The sequence below is a fragment of the Dendrobium catenatum genome, unplaced genomic scaffold (genome assembly GCF_001605985.2).
Source record: "Dendrobium catenatum unplaced genomic scaffold, ASM160598v2 original_scaffold_161204, whole genome shotgun sequence".
NCBI lineage: Eukaryota > Viridiplantae > Streptophyta > Magnoliopsida > Asparagales > Orchidaceae > Dendrobium > Dendrobium catenatum.
In genome coordinates, this window is record NW_021479630.1 from 116,660 (window position 1) to 133,631 (window position 16,972).

Sequence of the window (16,972 nt, forward strand, 5' to 3'; positions counted from 1 at the left end):
GTGGTTCGGTTAATGGAATTATTATAAGCAAACTCAACAGTAGGTAGAATGGAATCCCAATCTCTAATGTGCTCACCAACCAGGGACCACAACAAATTACCCAGACTCCTATTAACTACCTCGGTCTGACCATCCGTCTGTGGGTGAAAGGCAGTGGAAAAGTGAAGTTTGGTGCCCATTTTCATCCACAGGGTTTTACAAAAATAACTAGTAAACTTCACATCCCTATCCGAAACAATGGTTTTGGGTAAACCATGTAAACGGACGACCTCATTGATGTATAACTTCGCAATATGAGAGGCATTGGATGTTTTAGAACATGGAATGAAGTGTGCCATTTTGGAAAATCGGTCAACTACTATACAAATCGCATCGTGCCTACGGAGTGTCTTGGGCAGGCCTAAAATAAAGTCCATACTAACATCCTGCCAATGACAACTGGGGACAGGTAGAGGAGTGTAAAGACCAGTGTTCTGCTTACGCTGCTTGGCCAGTTGGCAGGTGTGACACCGACTGACCAGTCGACCAACATCTCTCTTCAGGCTGGGCCAAAAGAAACGGTACTCCACGGCTTCGATAGTCTTGTCCCGTCCGAAGTGCCCAGCGAGGCCTCTGGCGTGGAGTTCCCAGACCATAAATTCCCTAAGGGAGGTGCTCGGAATGCAAAGCCTCTGGGCTTTGAAAAGATAACCATCCTCCAATAGGAAATCGTCCATAAAGCGCGTGCTACCTGTGGACAAGAGAGTGTAGGTCTCTTTGAAGTCGGGGCATTCCAAATAATCCCTCTTTATTTGGTCAAATCCCACGACTTTTGCTCTCATTTCAGTGGCGGCATCATACGACGACTGAGAGCATCGGCAGCCTTATTTTCAACTCCCGCCTTATGTCTAAGGGTGTACGTGTATTCCTGAAGGAACTCAACCCATCGACCATGGCGTGCATTCAATTTCTTTTGGGAGTTGATATAACGCAGAGCTTCGTGATCCAAGAAAATAACGAATTCTTGCGGGAGTAAGTAATGTCGCCAATAACGAAGTGATTGGATCATGGCGTAGAACTCTTTGTCATAAGTAGAATAACGCTGCCGGATATCATTGAGTTTCTCACTGAAGTAGGCAACTGGGTGACCTTTCTGGGAGAGGACTCCTTCAATTCCGACCCCCGAAGCATCGCAAGTTACTTCGAAGACTTTGAAGAAATCAGAAAGTCGCATCATTGGGGCTTCCAGCATTTCTGCTTAATCTCATCAAAAGCTCTGGTGGCGGCCAGGATCCAGTGGAAATCACCCTTCTTTAGGCAATCAGTGATAGGAGATACGATAGTGCTGAAATTTCGTATGAATCTCCTATAGAAGGTGGCTAACCCGTGGAAGCTACGGACTTCCCGGATAGTTTGAGGGATAGGCCACTCTACAATGGCCCTCACCTTCTCGGGGTCTGTCAAAACCCCTTGGGCTGAAATAATGAAGCCCAGGAAAATGACGCAATCAACTAGGAATGCTCATTTCTTCGGATTGGCATATAATTGCTCCTTCCTTAAGACCTCACAAACTTGCCTTAAGTGGTCTAAGTGCTTGACTAATGGAATGACTGTAAATAAGAATGTCATCAAAGTAGATGACGACAAACTTTCCCATAAACGAACACAGCACTTGAGTCATGACTCGCATAAATGTGCTAGGGGCATTGCTGAGCCCAAAAGGCATGACTAACCACTCATAGAGACCATCCTTGGTCTTGAAGGCAGTTTTCCACTCATCACAGGGACGGATCCGGATCTGATGGCACCCACTCTTAAGATCAATTTTGGAGAATAGCGTGGCACCCGTCATCATATCGAGCATGTCATCAATATCGATGATCTTGTTGATAGCACGGCTATCAACACACATTCTCCAAGATCCGTCCTTCTTCGGAGTGAGAATGGCCGGCACCGCGCAGGAACTAAGACTCTCCTTAATGAAGCCTCGCTGCAGTAACTCGTCGACCTGCTTCTTAAGCACAGCATGTTCCATGGGGTTCTTGCGATAGTGGGGCAGGTTTGGGAGGGAGGCTCCAGGGACGAAGTTTATAGCATGTTGAATGTCTCTAAGTGGGGGTAACTGATCTGGAAGATCATCGGGAAAGACATCAGCATACTGTCCTAAAATAGGCTGCACCTCCTGAGGAATGGGCTCGTCAGATTCGGTGGGAATCTCATGGCCTACTAAGGCAAACAGAGGGGCGCCTTGAGCAATCTTACCAGTCAAGACCTTAGCGGTGACAAGGTTCACGCCTTTCTTAGATTTGACTAGGTTGGATTTCGTGGCATCTGCGACCCGGGGCTGCGATGGCAAAAGCTTAATCTTTTCACCAGCACGTTCAAACACGCAGGTGTTTGAACGCCCATAAATGTGGACATCGTTATCGTAGATCCAGGGGCGACCTAGCAAGATTTATCCAACATTCATAGTCAACACATCACACCAGACATTCTCCTTATAAGTGGCAAAGGAGATGGGCACGTGGCTTCGTTCCTTCACCTCCAAGGCATTGGAGTTGACCCACGATACCTTATACGGGTTGGGATGAGGAACGGCCGACAGACCTAACTGGGATACCATGCTGGATGAAAAGCATTTATGCAACTACCGCTATCCACTATGACTTTGCAGTTCTTGTCTTTGATTTTGGTGTAGGTATGGAAAATCGAGGTCCTACGCCAGTCATCAGTGGGTGTCGGGTGGGATAGTGCACATCTCACCACGCATATGGGAGAGGTATCCAACTTCTGAAGGCAATTGAGGACCGTAGTGTCGTCATCCTCCTCGAAGTACTCGCCTTCTTCCTCGACTTGGTGGATCTGATCAACCTCGGGCTCGAGATCGTCCTCAGTAATCTCCTCGATGATCGAAACCTTATAAGGACTGGAGCACTGAGAAGCGATATGCTCATATCCCTGGCATCGAAAGCACTTGGTCCCGGGACTGGACCGAGGGGTATCCGGTGGGGGAGGTTTGCTACAAAAATCAGATCTAGGTGTAGGTGGACCCGTGGGTGGTCGGGTCGTGCTCCCAGCAGTGGTGTTCGGGGTAGAACTACCAGCATGTCTAAAGGAGGGCTTAGAATCATGTGAACGACTCGGGTGTTGTGAACGGGACTCCTCTAAATCCAATACCAGGCTGTAGGCATTCTCCAGTGTAGTGACGTTCCGGTCAAACAACTCATTGCGAAGATCCTCTCGCAACCCGGTACGAAACATAGATAGGATCTGCGCAGGGGTGTAGAGGTCTCCCCTTTGCAGCGAATCAAGTAGTCATCGAAAGTGGTGATGTACTCCTTCACTGGTTTATTGACTTGAGTCAGTCTATTCCACTTGTCCAATAGGCGGAGGAAGTACGACTGAGGTAAATACTTCTGCTTGAGTTCCCGCTTCATGGACGGCCAATCAACTATGGGGTACTCATTCCTAACTTCCCTAAGACTCTCTAAATTGGCCCAAAACTGACTCGCCCTACCCGTGAGTTTAGTCTCCGCAAAGCTGACTTTTCTAGTCTCAGAAATGTCATACCACTTAAAGAAGCTATCTATATCTTTGATCCAGTCCAGGAAGAGCTGGAGATCGAGTGTGCCATCAAAGGTAGGAGTGTCAACTTTAATGTTCTTCATAAGTGGTGCATCAGGATCATGTCCGCGGTAAGGTGCTCGATGATTGGCACGGTGATGTCTCTCATCTAAATCTGGATCATGACGTGGGTCATGTCCGTGGTAGTGAGCTCGATGATTGGCCCGATGTAGCCTCTCATCCGGGTAGGTCTCATCCCCATACATAGAAGGTGGTCTAGATGTGGTGTAGGGAGTATGGTGGTCTCTAGCTCGCTCAAGTGTATCAAATCTCTCGGTTGTGTTCCTACGAAGCTCAGCTAGATCCGACTGGTTTTCCTTGAGTTGCTGACTAATAGTGTTCATTTGACCTACCAAGAGGTCTAAGGTCCTTCCTAGTTGTTCCGGGTCCATTCCTAAACACAATGGGGTACTAGGAGGGCTTCCTAGGAAGTGGACAGCAAAATAGGGGATGGAAAGGCACTCTAAAATGACCCTATATGGTGCAGGAATTTCAGGGACAGCAACTACACTTAAGTACTAAGTCACTCTAGCAAGTAGTAATGTTTGCGAAGCTAAGGACAGCAAATAAGCACTTGATAAGTGATCCTAAAGCATGCTAAAAAACTGCATAAATTTTCTGGACAGCACACTTAAATGAGGTGTAAGGGTGAACTAAGATGTTTTATGCATGTAAAATGAAACACGATGATTTGGTAGCACCCTAGGGATAAATTGAGTAGCTTACTAGATGAAACCAATGCAAATTAAATGCATAAAAGGAAAACTACCAGGAATCCTAAAACATGCAAGAGCATACCATGCTCTGATACCAGATGATACAGGACTACGTAAATGAAAAGATTATGAGTTCATTTGGGTATTGCACAACTTGTGATTAGAATAATACTAGAACAAGATTACTAGCAATTTAAAGCGATGAATCAAAACTAGTAGTAATTATCTGCTTAGGCTAAATCACATGGTAAGAACTTTGAAACTTCCAAAAAAAAAATAGAAAAGCAACACAACGAGCAGTAGTAGTTTTCAAACTAATTCCTAATCTAACAATGAGAATTAGGATGCATCAACGTGCACTCAAATCCTATGATTACTAAGCTTAAGCAGGAGCAATTGGAAGAGTCCGTCGTGACTGCAATCAACCGAGGAGAGTTTAGACTAAAAGGAATAAGACGCAAGGCGAAAGAGAAACCTTCGTTAGGGAGAGGTGTAGATCCTCCACTTGACGCCTTCAAAGTGTTCGTCAATGGCTTCCGTCAAGGCAAAAAGGATGCGCTCCACGTAGTCTTCAACGGTATGGTCAATACTCGGGTTCACATCGAAGAAAGTGGATCGTAGGATGTCGGTGAAGCCGTCTTCGTCCCAAGTTATCCCGTACTCAGTCTCCGGATCCGTCATTCATGGATGCTTGAATGTAAAATCTTCTTAGCACTTGGTAGGGCTCTTGAATTCAATTGAAGAGAAAGACGTTTCTCTTACAATTGAAGGGAGGAAGAGCCAAAAGGAAAATCTGAAATAAAATTTCAGATTTAGTTTGAACGTTAGAGAGCTATTGAGAGAGGAGAGAAGTGGAGAAGAGAGGGGCGGGTTTGGGGAAGGAGGCCGGCAGCAAGATGGGGGGAAAGGGTTTAATTTTGTTTCCAAAAGTAAGGGGTTCACTTTGGAAACAATTTTAAACAAAGAGAGGGAAATTTCGGCTAAGGAGATGGAGGGGAAAATTAGAAATATTTCTAATTAGGTTTAGAGGGGAATTAGGAAACCAATCCCCAAATTCCTTCTATGGGGGCCGGCGGCATGCATGGATCAAGGGGGCAATTAATGTTGTGTATTATGGTTCCTAGAATTGGGGATTGACTTTAGGAAATATTTATTTAAGATCCTTTTGAATTTTAAATTTCAAATAGATCTAAAAAAATACTTTCCTAAAATAGAAAAGATAAATTAGGAAAGATTTTGAAATCAATTCAGAATTTTTTTGAATTTCAAAATCTATCCCAATTTATCTAAGGCCCAATTAGGAAACACAAGATGAGAGGAGCTAGGGCTGAACAAGCCGGCGGCTAGGGGTGTGTGGCCGGCGGCAATGCTCGGGTGAGGGCTCTAGCCGTGGGTTTGAGAGAGGAGGAGGGGCTCGGGTGGGGCTTTGGCCGTGGGGATTAGGAGAGGAGGAAGGGTTCGGGTGAGGGGAGTAAAGGTGGCCGGAGGTGGTGGTGAGGGAAGAGAGGAGGACCAAGAGCCACTGGTGGTGACTGTTGGGTACGACAGGTGGCCTCGCCTAAGCTCCACCAAGATCTCTAGCTCTTTCTCTCAAGCTCTCGCATAAGCTCTAAGAAAACAATAGTAAGGTAAATTCTCATCATCATTCATTCATTAACTTAAAACAATAAACAAAGGGCTATATACAGCCAAGTACAATGGACTCAAAGACTAAAAGACTCAATTGCCCTTAGGGCTCATACATGACACATCCCGTCAAAGGGGTACAAACGGAAAGACCAAAATAACAATAAGCAAATAACACATACATAAATAATGAAATGACAAAAGGACTCAAAAATACAATGACTCGATCGTGGCCGTAGATCGGCAACCACGTCTCTGATAAACCTTCCACGATCTGATGTCCCCATCAACTTCATATGTCCTGACTTTCATTTGTTTTATCACAATCACCATCTTTGTAAGTGAACTAATGCACTCAATGAATAGTTCGGCTTGCCTCAATTAAAACTTGTTCAATAATAATTGAATAAGTATGAGCATATATTAAAAGCTTGAATATTAAATGAACCAAACTTGAACATAATCCAACTTTATTATTTACCTTCACAAACATCTTGCATATTGTTCAAAACATAACCTGATAAAGGCTTGATGCTAGGCTTGATGATTACTCGTCTATTACTTGATTAAAATTTGCTTAATTGTAACTTATTTGATTATTTGTTTAATAATAATATATTATATATTCATTTTTTTAGGCTAAGTTATTTTCCGCCTCTCTTATTTCCCTCTTTCACGTATCTCTTACACTTTCAATGCTTTCGACCTCCAAAATAGAATCGCCTAAGTTTTAGTCAAATACATTGAAGAACTATAATAGTAAGCTGAGAATATTTACTCGAGCAAGTAAATATGCATTATAATGTGAGAAATGGATGTGATGTTACATGACATGTAATGAAACAAATCTTTAATGCTTAAAAAAATCACATATGACTATTTTATATGCTCAAAACACCCAAAAGCCTATATTTAATTATCATATCTTCAATAGGAGATGGTCATCATCTATCTAATAAAATCAATTCTAAAATTATTTATAATTTTGTCATACATTCATCTTAACTGTAACATTTCCATCACAATTAATTATCTAACGTGACAACTTTATCAAAAAAATTATTGATGGCATCAAAGTTCACATATAAACAAAACAATGCATTAAGATTATGCACAAACCATTGCCATGAGCACACGCCTTCATAATAATAGTGCATAACCCAGCATATTCCTTCAAAATATTTCTTGACCTAGAAACAGAGCAGATTCATAAAAATTAAAAAATTAACTCAACTTTAATTGATTATAATTATAACTAATGCAAAATAAGCACATCCAAATAAAGTTCAAAGGGGAAAGGTAGAAGAGAAAGGAGACTGCATGCTATAGAATATTGAATGTAACTTTTCAAGCACTATTGAACAAGGAAATGTTTTAGAGGCAGTTTGGGATCACTTCATGTTTTTCACTTTTATTTTTTTCTTTTCTTTTATTTTGTTAATATTTTAACATGAAATAAAATATGTTTGTTATATTTTAAACATGGAATGCTTTTATTTTGCATATTGCAGAAATTAATTTATGTGATAGCAGTGGAGATTGCAGACAGTGGTCAGAGGTGGTTATTAGTGATGATGGAGGTGGTGGTCAATGGCAATAGCAGTGCATGGGGCAATCAATGGCAATGGTAGCGGCCGATGATTGTTGAGCCAACGGTGGTTGATGGTACTAGTTAATTTTAGTTGTTTTAAAAGTTATTAAAAATACCATGATTTGTTTTAAGAACAAAAAAATAAAAAATGACAAAATACAATATAATCAAACATGTATTAAAAAAACTAAAAATAAATTGATGCCAAACAGCCATTTATAGCATCATGGAAATTGTATTCAAAATTTTCAAACTGAAATGTTGAGCATAGTACAATCCTCCTCCGCAATATAGTTTCACAGATTATATACAATTTGAAGCACTTGTGATGGCCAAATTTTAGCGAAAGATAGAAGACATGTATAAGACCAATCAATAAAATATTGATGCACATTTCAATTTTATTTTTAATTTGTACTTTATTATAATTTGAATTTTATGATTTTTTATATTTTTTCTAAACTATGATGGAAGACAATCAATGATCATGAGTAGGTTGTGCTCTTGGACATAGCAAGTCTTTGGTGTGCTAGCTTCTTTGTGGTGGTTAGACTTGGGCTGATTTGGGTTTGGTCTATTTGGGAGTTGGTGGGTTCTTGGTTGCTTGGGTTGGCTGTTCGGTTCCCTGCCTGCTGGGCTATTCGGTTCCCTGCCTGCTGGGCTGTTCGGTTCCTCTGCCTGGGTCCCCCGGTTCCTATTTCTATCCCGGTTCCTGATTGTGTTTGTTCGATTTCTGGGAGCCTTAATTGTCCTTTTTTCCTTTTTTGTTGGTTGGTTGTTTAGGGCGTTTGAGCTGTCTTTTGGTCTCTCTTTTGTGGCTATAAAAGGGAAGTTTTGGTGGCCATTGGAGGAGATTTTTGGTGAGTGATAAATACTAAAACCTGAGGGTGGTTTCTTCTTTATTAGCTTGTGAGCTATGTTCCCCTTTCTCTTCTCCTCTCTATAACTTCGTCTCGAGCTTCTTATCTATTTCTTCTCTCTGCAAGTTTCAACCCTATTTGTATCTTTCTTCTAAAACTTTTGAAGGTGTTGGTTGACCGGTTTGTTAGCATTTGCCGGAGAAGTTTGTGGTGGACATTGGCCCAAAGTTGCTGTGGTGGACCACTGGTTTGCATGTCTTTGAGCACTAATCATTTTACCTACTATTTCGATGCATATAAGGTGACCACTAGTTGGTTGTTCTGAGGGTAATTTTTTTTATTAATTAAGTTTTCTCATTGTATAATTTCTGATTGTTTTCAAGTTTGTTTGGTGTTGGCTTACTAAGTATTGAATTGAGTCAGGTTCTACTTTCCCTAGTGTTCTCCTTTGATTTTTTTAGTCTATTGTGCTAGCATCAAATATTCAAAAGTGCCCCCAGGTAGTAAGACTAGACCCCAGTTTCGAAAATAATTTAAAAGACAATAAAATAATGCACTGAAAATTTGTCTTCACCAATTAAGTTTAGGGAAATTTACATACATACCACTTTATAACATCCTATTAACATATCTAACACCTAAAACTTTAATATTACATCCATACCACCCTATATTATTTTAATATCAAATATACCACTTATATTTCTTTCCTACCACTCATATATTTCATTTCTACCACTCATATTTTATATGAAAATGAACTATGGATGGTATTTATGTAATATTAAAGTTTTAGGTGTTAAATATGTAAATAGAATAGTATTAAGTGGTATGTAGGTAAAACTCCCTTAAGTTTAACAGACTATCTGCAATTAAGCTCTTGTGACAGCCACAAGATCAAAAATTTAGCTAAACATAGAAGGCATGTATAGAGCTGATGAATAAAATATTCAAGAGAGTCCTCACATAGTAAGATTAGATCCCAGCTTGCAAATAACGTAAAAGACAAGAAAACAATGTGCTAACCATATGTCTTTTGATTTTCTCTTGATCATGTACACTACTCGATTCTAGTTTTTCAGCGTAGTACCGTTCTTTCCATCCTTCCTCTCCAAGTTTCACCTATCAAAACAAATTTCAATATTTCTACAAAAACAACTGCCAGCGCCACCAAGTTCTTAATGAGATATCATAGGCAGAAGATATCAAACCTGGTCAATTGTGATTCCAGGTTTTCCATCATTTGACGAAGTACTTGTGGGGATGTTACTGCAACTTCTAAAATCTATTTAAGAATCTATTTCATGTTACCGAAGGAAATGAGCACTATTAAGTACTTTAAAACAAAAAAGCTTTTTTTACAAAAAGTAATTGATGAATATTTTACATTAGGACTACGGATAATCTAAACTCAAAACTGTCCATACGAATGAATAAAGGAGCGACCTGAGGTTCTATTTCCCTTTTTAGGATCTGAAACGGTCCCCAAATGAACAGCCCTCTCCTTCTGTATCTGTAATAATAGGCGACTTGTCACTGGAAAATCAGTGGATAAACAAGTAGACAAAACCATTTGGATGATGATAAAGATAGCAATGGGAAAGTATATGCATAGTTCTAAAAGCTAAAAGACTTCAGAAATAACGAAGCAGTATAAGCATTCTTAAATTGCTAAGAAGGAATTCAGGTGCCAGCTTGCAAGTTGGGAAAACTATTATTCAAAAAATATGCGATATTGGTAGACGTAAAATCTTATTTAGTTGGGGAAATTAGGTATAGCAGTCTACATGTGGCACTGCTGGACCCATACTTTGAAGAACCCTTTTCTAGATGGCTAAGGATGCCATGGAGATTACAATAATCTTGCGTATGGAAATGCCAACTAGACAAGAAACATTCTCTTTTTTAAGTAAGGTACTGAAAAAAATGATGCCATAGAAGTTATTAACACTACATCACAAAGTGGCCATTTATCAAGGATCCTTTGAGACCATATTAAGTGGCATCTCAGCTAAGTTCTGCACCCATTATCTGTGCTCCTATTAATTTCCAACTTCATCGACCACAAATCACTAGGTTCCAAATTAACATTTTGACTTCTCTCACACTCTCTTTCATCCTTAAACAATAAGGCTTTTCTACATTCTTTCCCTATAACAGCATATAAACTAATCCGCAAATCTCAAGCCATAAAGCACAGCCACAACTCTTTCGTATTAATTTAATCCAAAAACATAGCCTCAATCCAAAAAACAATCGAATTGAACAACAAACAAAGCCTTTTGAGGAAATTAATATAAACTAAAGTATATTAGAATTAGGCTTCGTTTGGGACAGATTTCTTACTATTTCTTAAATCAGCTTTCTAGTAGAAAATTTTTATTTTTTATAATAAAAAATTATTTTAAGAAGCAGTAAGAAAGTCATCCCAAACAAAGCCTTAATCTCATAAAAATAAACTAACCTAAAACAGAAAAATAAAATAATAAATAAAATCAACCAACTAATGAAAATAAATATATAAATTGCATATAAATTAATGTTTGATATGATTTTAAGTTTCTAACATGAATAAACATGAATATTTTCATCAATTCTATTTAGCTTGGACAAATTTGGTTCTAAAAAACTTATCATTTGATACTCATCAAGCCAATAACTATAGAATAATCCATGAATCATCACAACTAGGTCTATCTCACTAGTAAATAATATAGATTTAAAATATAACATCACTAATGGACATAATCTCATCATTTAAAATAGCTTCAAAATTAAGTTGCCTAGAAGTATCTCGTAAAGAATTGGATATGCACTAACAAGAAAGAGGCAGCAAGAGAGTATAATCAAAGAAATTAGCGGTAGGCTCAAGAAATAAGGTATAATAAGACAAATTCAAAATTGAGTTTATATCAAATTTTCCTAGAATTTTCAATTTGCCGGCATAAGTCTTACATAACTTTAAATGTCCCCTTCCTTCCTTACATTCAACTTCTTAAAAAATCTAGATTTAGATAAAGCATGATCACATCACCAAGTTTAAATTCAACATATCTCATATTCACATCAGCATAAAACTTGTAATTTTCATAAACCGAAGCCAATTTTATTTGAATATCAACGTACAAGTCATGCATATGTTGTACAAATAATTATGCAAATTAAATAAGACAAATAAGAAAATATAAAAGGAATAATATCCATGCAAAGAAATTCTTAGAAATAAATTCTTACAAGCAAACAAACCATACAAGTATGACATGTATATATAAACGGGTAACATCTTTAAGGAAAACTAATTGAAATGATTTGCATATAAGTTGTAAATTGTAATGCATTATACACTTTTAGAATTGACAATATATATGAAATTTTAAGTTTTAGATTTGTTTTAAGGTGTGATATTAATGATTTCCTGAAAAATTTTGTTGCAACTTAAATTTCCCCATAAGATTCTATTTATGAATTAGTATATTAAAAAACAAAGAACTTAAAATAAAGTCAACATCAATCTCATCATCCATCGTATGAGTCCTATAAACAAAAAACTCATTCAAAGCTGCATTTTCAGATTGTTGCATTTGATCAACAATATCAGATACAATTGATTCAGTTTAACATTCAAACATAGGTTTAATTTATATTAAAAATTCAAGTTGAGGAATAATCTCATGTCAAATTTCATAATCAAACTTTGAACTATTAATGAAGTAGAGATTCGAATTCGTGAGCATGATCTATTGTAAATATAGATTCAGATTCCAAGACATTGAATGTAGATTCGGATTATAGCTGCAAATTATATATTATATCTAATAAGTCCTCAAAAGAATATTCATAAATTATCATTTCTTCAATTGAATCAACTTCGATCATACATTTATCTTGCATTAGTTTACTTTTCATATGCTCCAAATAAGAGGTTATTGAGCTTTCCTTAGGAATCAATGCGGTTGCACCAACCCTAATAGAGCACTCATAACATGTCGCAATACACAAAAGTTTAAATAAAGTCTCAGATAGTCTTTTTTGGTAAATTCTTTTTATTGCATTACTAAACTCTCATCTAAGATCTTTAATAAAGCAAATAGTGATATCAAAATAGCATAAAGACGAGCAATGTATAGTTTATAAGACATGTAAAGGTTGCAAAATGTTTAAAACGCATTAGAATATATTTTTTTTTATAAATCTAAAACTGATTATGCAATCTATTTATATATTCATCAAATGGTGGATACTTTTAACTGTACATTTAATAAAGCTATCCTATATTGATTTTTTTCCACTTGAAACACATTGCAAAAATAATTAAGGGGCCGTTTGGTTAGCTAAAAGAAATGCAATATATTTGAAATGTTTTGTAGTTATTTGGATGTTTGTAAAATAAATGCAGGTAATTAATTTTTTTATTTGGCTTTAAAATAAAATGAATGCAGTATAAAGCTCAAACATTAGTGGTGGCAAATGGCAGTTGTGTAAGGTGGATACCGCACCCGGCGCTAGCAATGAGCCAATGACAGACAATTTATAGTATATTTAAAACTTGGCCAAATCTACAAATTTCCAAATACACCAAATTGAACTAGAGGGTGAATTTCAAATACTTTTAAAAGTTACTCTGGATTTTTTTATTTCAAACCAAACACCAATATTTTTAAAATCCCTATTTTTGGAATACTTCAAATCCATTTTAATTCAAACCAAACAGCCTCTAAACATATCCCACTAATTTTCCTTCATAATTTACCATTTTATCAATCGCAACATTTACAATGCTTCTGCTAATTAGGCCCATTTTATTTCAACGGGGGCTCTAAATAATTTTATTACGAAATAGCATGAAAGAAATAGTGCCAAAATAGTTTGAACACGTGTCCACGACTACTAAATTCTACTATTACATCATAAGTTCGTCGGAGAATATAATTTCTTCACTATACTAGAAACAGAAAGTTAGGACATTGCAAGTAAGGTTGATGTAAAAATTGAACTTTTCAAACATATGCTAATGTTCAATTCAACTGAAAAGATCCTTCAATTTATCTAATAATCTAATTGATGAGATCTTAGCTAAATTAGATTGTTTCTTCCTTGCCTCCTATCATATGCTATTTTCCCTAATGGAGGATAAAAAGCAACCACTAAACTATTTTTTTAATAATTTTCAGGTTTATTTTAATATAAATCTCAATCCAATTGACTATTGTCATATCTCCAATCTGATTGATGGAGTTAGCCTAATTGGTGAAGGGGTTTTCTCTACTCAAGATGATATAGTAAAAAGGTTATTTAAGAAACTTACACAGCATAAGAGGTGTCTTAAGACTTGGATGAGGCACCAAAAAATTATCAAGCAGCAAGAAAGACCAACATAATAGCTAAACTTAATCAAATTTAAGTCAAAGCTGAATAAAAGGAAGAAAGTGGCTTTACAACAAATTACAGGAAGAAATTTATCAGCACCATAGGCGGAAAGTCGGAAGAAATAAAAGAAATTTCACAACAAATTCAAAGAGATGGGGGCTTTATTACTAATCCAAAAGAATTGTTATCAGTTTTTACTGACTACTTCAATAACCTATTCAAACATAATGCTCCAACCAAATGCTCGTTGATTTTCATAAGTTTTACCCTTCTAATGATCATTACTTAACAGATTTGGAGTCACCCAATTTCTTTAAAAGAGATTAAAGGATGTTTCTTTCTCTTTCAAAGCTTCTAAATTGCTTAGACTTATGTGGAATTTTCAACGAGCGTGAATCTACTCATTTTGATCTGATGAGTACATCTGAAGATATTTTTGGGTAAGGCATTTCTTTGATGCTTGAGCTATGCTTTAATTTGCCTTAATTCTAAAAAACTGTCTGTAAGAACTATGAATATTTTAAACCTATTTGTCTTCTTAATGGGACCTTCAAAAATTTTACCAAAGCTTTAGTTAACAGACATAAGAACTTCCTTCTTAGTTTTGTTAATCATTCTCATTGTGCTTTCATTGAAGGGAAAAATACTTTGGATTGTATCGTAGCTGCTCATGAACTTAGCCACTTTGCAAAAGAAAGATTCATTTATTTTCAAGGTTGATTATGACTGTTTGCTAAGAAATGATTGAAGTTGAAAAACATTACTCTTTGAGAGGCACTCAACTGTACCATTTTAATATTATTCTATTGGTACAATCTAAAATGCAAAACTAGTCTCAGAACCTAATTGGATTTTGATCTGCATGCTGGACATAAACCATGAAATATTAATCATATTTCGTCTTGTCAACTAACTGTAACCACTTATAAACATTGATGTTGTCAAAAGCCATTTAGCAAGCATAAATTTACGGCTTTTAGCGAGCATAAATTTACGCCATTTCTGCAACATCAAAATTAGTGAACTAACACTTTAAGAAGAAATCTACAAATCACGCATTTATACTACATTAAAGCTGTCTTGAAACAGCATATGTTAAAAACTAAAAAACAAATGCTACAAGAATGAAGAGAAACAATGCCAATAATCAATTATGCAAAATTCACGCAGTTTTACCAATTTCAGTAAACAAATCATCTATACTGGAAAGTGGCAAAATGCTATATGTCTATTTATAAAAAACAGAAAATGTGAAAGCTGCAAGTATCATGAGCTAGGGACCTGATAACGCTTTTTGAAGATAGCTACTTCATAGGATCCAACTATTTGTAAGAAGTGATCCACACGTGCGAAATCCACCTGCAGATCTTGAAGCAAGCGTTGTCACATATGCGAATATGGAAATCACGAAAAGAAGTGTAGTAATAAAAGATAGTTCAAGGTTTTTATGAATATAAGGTCATAATTATAAAAAAAAATTGTTAAAAAATGAACAGAAGCTTGCAATTCAATGAATTCATGGTGTCTTCATTTACAAAACAGAAAAAGTGACAAACATTAATGGCCAATTCTGGCAGAACAATCAAATATATTAAGATAAGCATCACCATCATCATTAGCCTCAATCAATTGAGGTCAACTGAACTCTTACCATGTTAATTTATCGTCGTCATAACTTGTGCTTGGTTCTGTGAGCATTCTTAATTTTACTCATATTTTTTACAATTTGATTTTTTTATTGCAGTGTATTTCTTGATCAAAGTATAATTTTGTTTTTTTCTAAAATTTCATGAAGTTTCCTGTTAGACCCGTCCAAAGAACACCGGTCCAGCCGGCCCAGCCTCTTGGGCCGGCTCAGCTCGTATACGTCAGGAGGAGCCGGCGGAAGCAAGAAGAGGGGAATTAGGTGGGGTCCACTTGAAATTCGAATTGAATCTTGGAGCCAAAAGTAGGGTCCTTTTGTATTAGATTTGAATTGTATGCATTAAGTAGGGAGAAAAGAGGGGATTAGGGTTATGTCATATTTTGAGAGTTTTCTTGTTCTTCTTTGGTGGCTAGGGCTCTAGATCGAATTCTAGAGATTGGGAGAGTGCGATCCTCCTCTCGAATAGAGGATCCTTGTATCTTTGCTATTTTTCTTGCACCTATTAGTAAAATACAAGTCTTTTCTCCAAATTTCTTGCCGTTTTTCTCTGTTTTTTCCACTGTTTTGGGCTGTTTTCCTGCTGTGGACAGCAGTTTGTATTGCTATTTGTTGTGGAAGTGAATAGGAAATACTTGAAATCAAGTATTTCCTATCATTTCCTCATTCTAAGCAATATTAAATTATCATGTCGATAGTCTTGTGGATTTCTCTATTGTGTTAAAAGTGGATAAGCAACTGTTTTAATTGGTAGTTTCTAACCTGCAAGTTCTAAATATTGAATGTTTGTATATCATGCATCCCATCATTTACTTACATTTGAAAACTTGCACTCTAACACATCATGTACCAAAGAGTAAATACACGTCATGATTATTATATGCCAAAAAAGAAGTTAAATAAATGAAAAAGTGGTCCAAGAGATAGAATTAACTATCTGACATCTATAAATTGTCAACCAAAAATCATAAACGAAAAGAGGGATTGCTCAAAACATAAAGAATGCAAAAACTTTCTAACAACAAACCTTAATGGACTCAGTCAAGTAACCGCCCAATGTATTGAACTCCTTACAATAGACTGCCATTAGCAGATCAATTGCACCCTACATTACAAGTTTATGTAAGAAAAAACAAACATGTGGTTTAAATGACTTTGAGAATGCAAAGATGTGGAACAGTGCATATGTAATTACAGAGTATCATTTAAACAGAATATGAAAAACATTATATAAACGAGCTTCCTCCTATCCTGCAAATGCACTGAAGAACTGCAGAAGTATTATGCATAATAAAAGATAAGAAAAGAAAGAAGAATAAGATGTAAAAATTACCTCATTAATTTCCAGTGAGGGAATATGAGGAAGAAAATCATTTCCAACAAACAAACAAATGAATACGAAGTCATCAATCAACCGTTCCAAATCTATCTTCACCACTGGATCCGGTATCTTTAGGTCACGTGATAGATACTCCCTAAGAACCCAAATGTTGAGAAACTGCGATGAAACTGATTTAAGCTGTATCCGGACAAAAAGCAATTCACGAAAACAAGTAAAGATGTATCA

General features: G+C 36.7%; 1 protein-coding gene across 2 annotated transcripts in view; it reads right to left on the minus strand.

Annotated features, from left to right (window-relative positions):
* LOC110092967 (5'-3' exoribonuclease 4) overlaps positions 1 to 16,972 on the minus strand; it is a 62,045-nt gene that overhangs the window by 41,167 nt on the left and 3,906 nt on the right. For both annotated transcript variants that reach the window (XM_020817689.2, XM_028692287.1), the window contains 7 exons: positions 16,739 to 16,903; positions 16,433 to 16,510; positions 15,045 to 15,122; positions 9,843 to 9,909; positions 9,608 to 9,681; positions 9,423 to 9,518; positions 7,065 to 7,135 (listed from right to left, as the gene is read on the minus strand). In XM_020817689.2, coding sequence (XP_020673348.1) covers positions 7,065 to 7,135; positions 9,423 to 9,518; positions 9,608 to 9,681; positions 9,843 to 9,909; positions 15,045 to 15,122; positions 16,433 to 16,510; positions 16,739 to 16,903 — 629 coding nt within the window. The remainder of the gene's footprint in view (positions 1 to 7,064; positions 7,136 to 9,422; positions 9,519 to 9,607; positions 9,682 to 9,842; positions 9,910 to 15,044; positions 15,123 to 16,432; positions 16,511 to 16,738; positions 16,904 to 16,972) is intronic.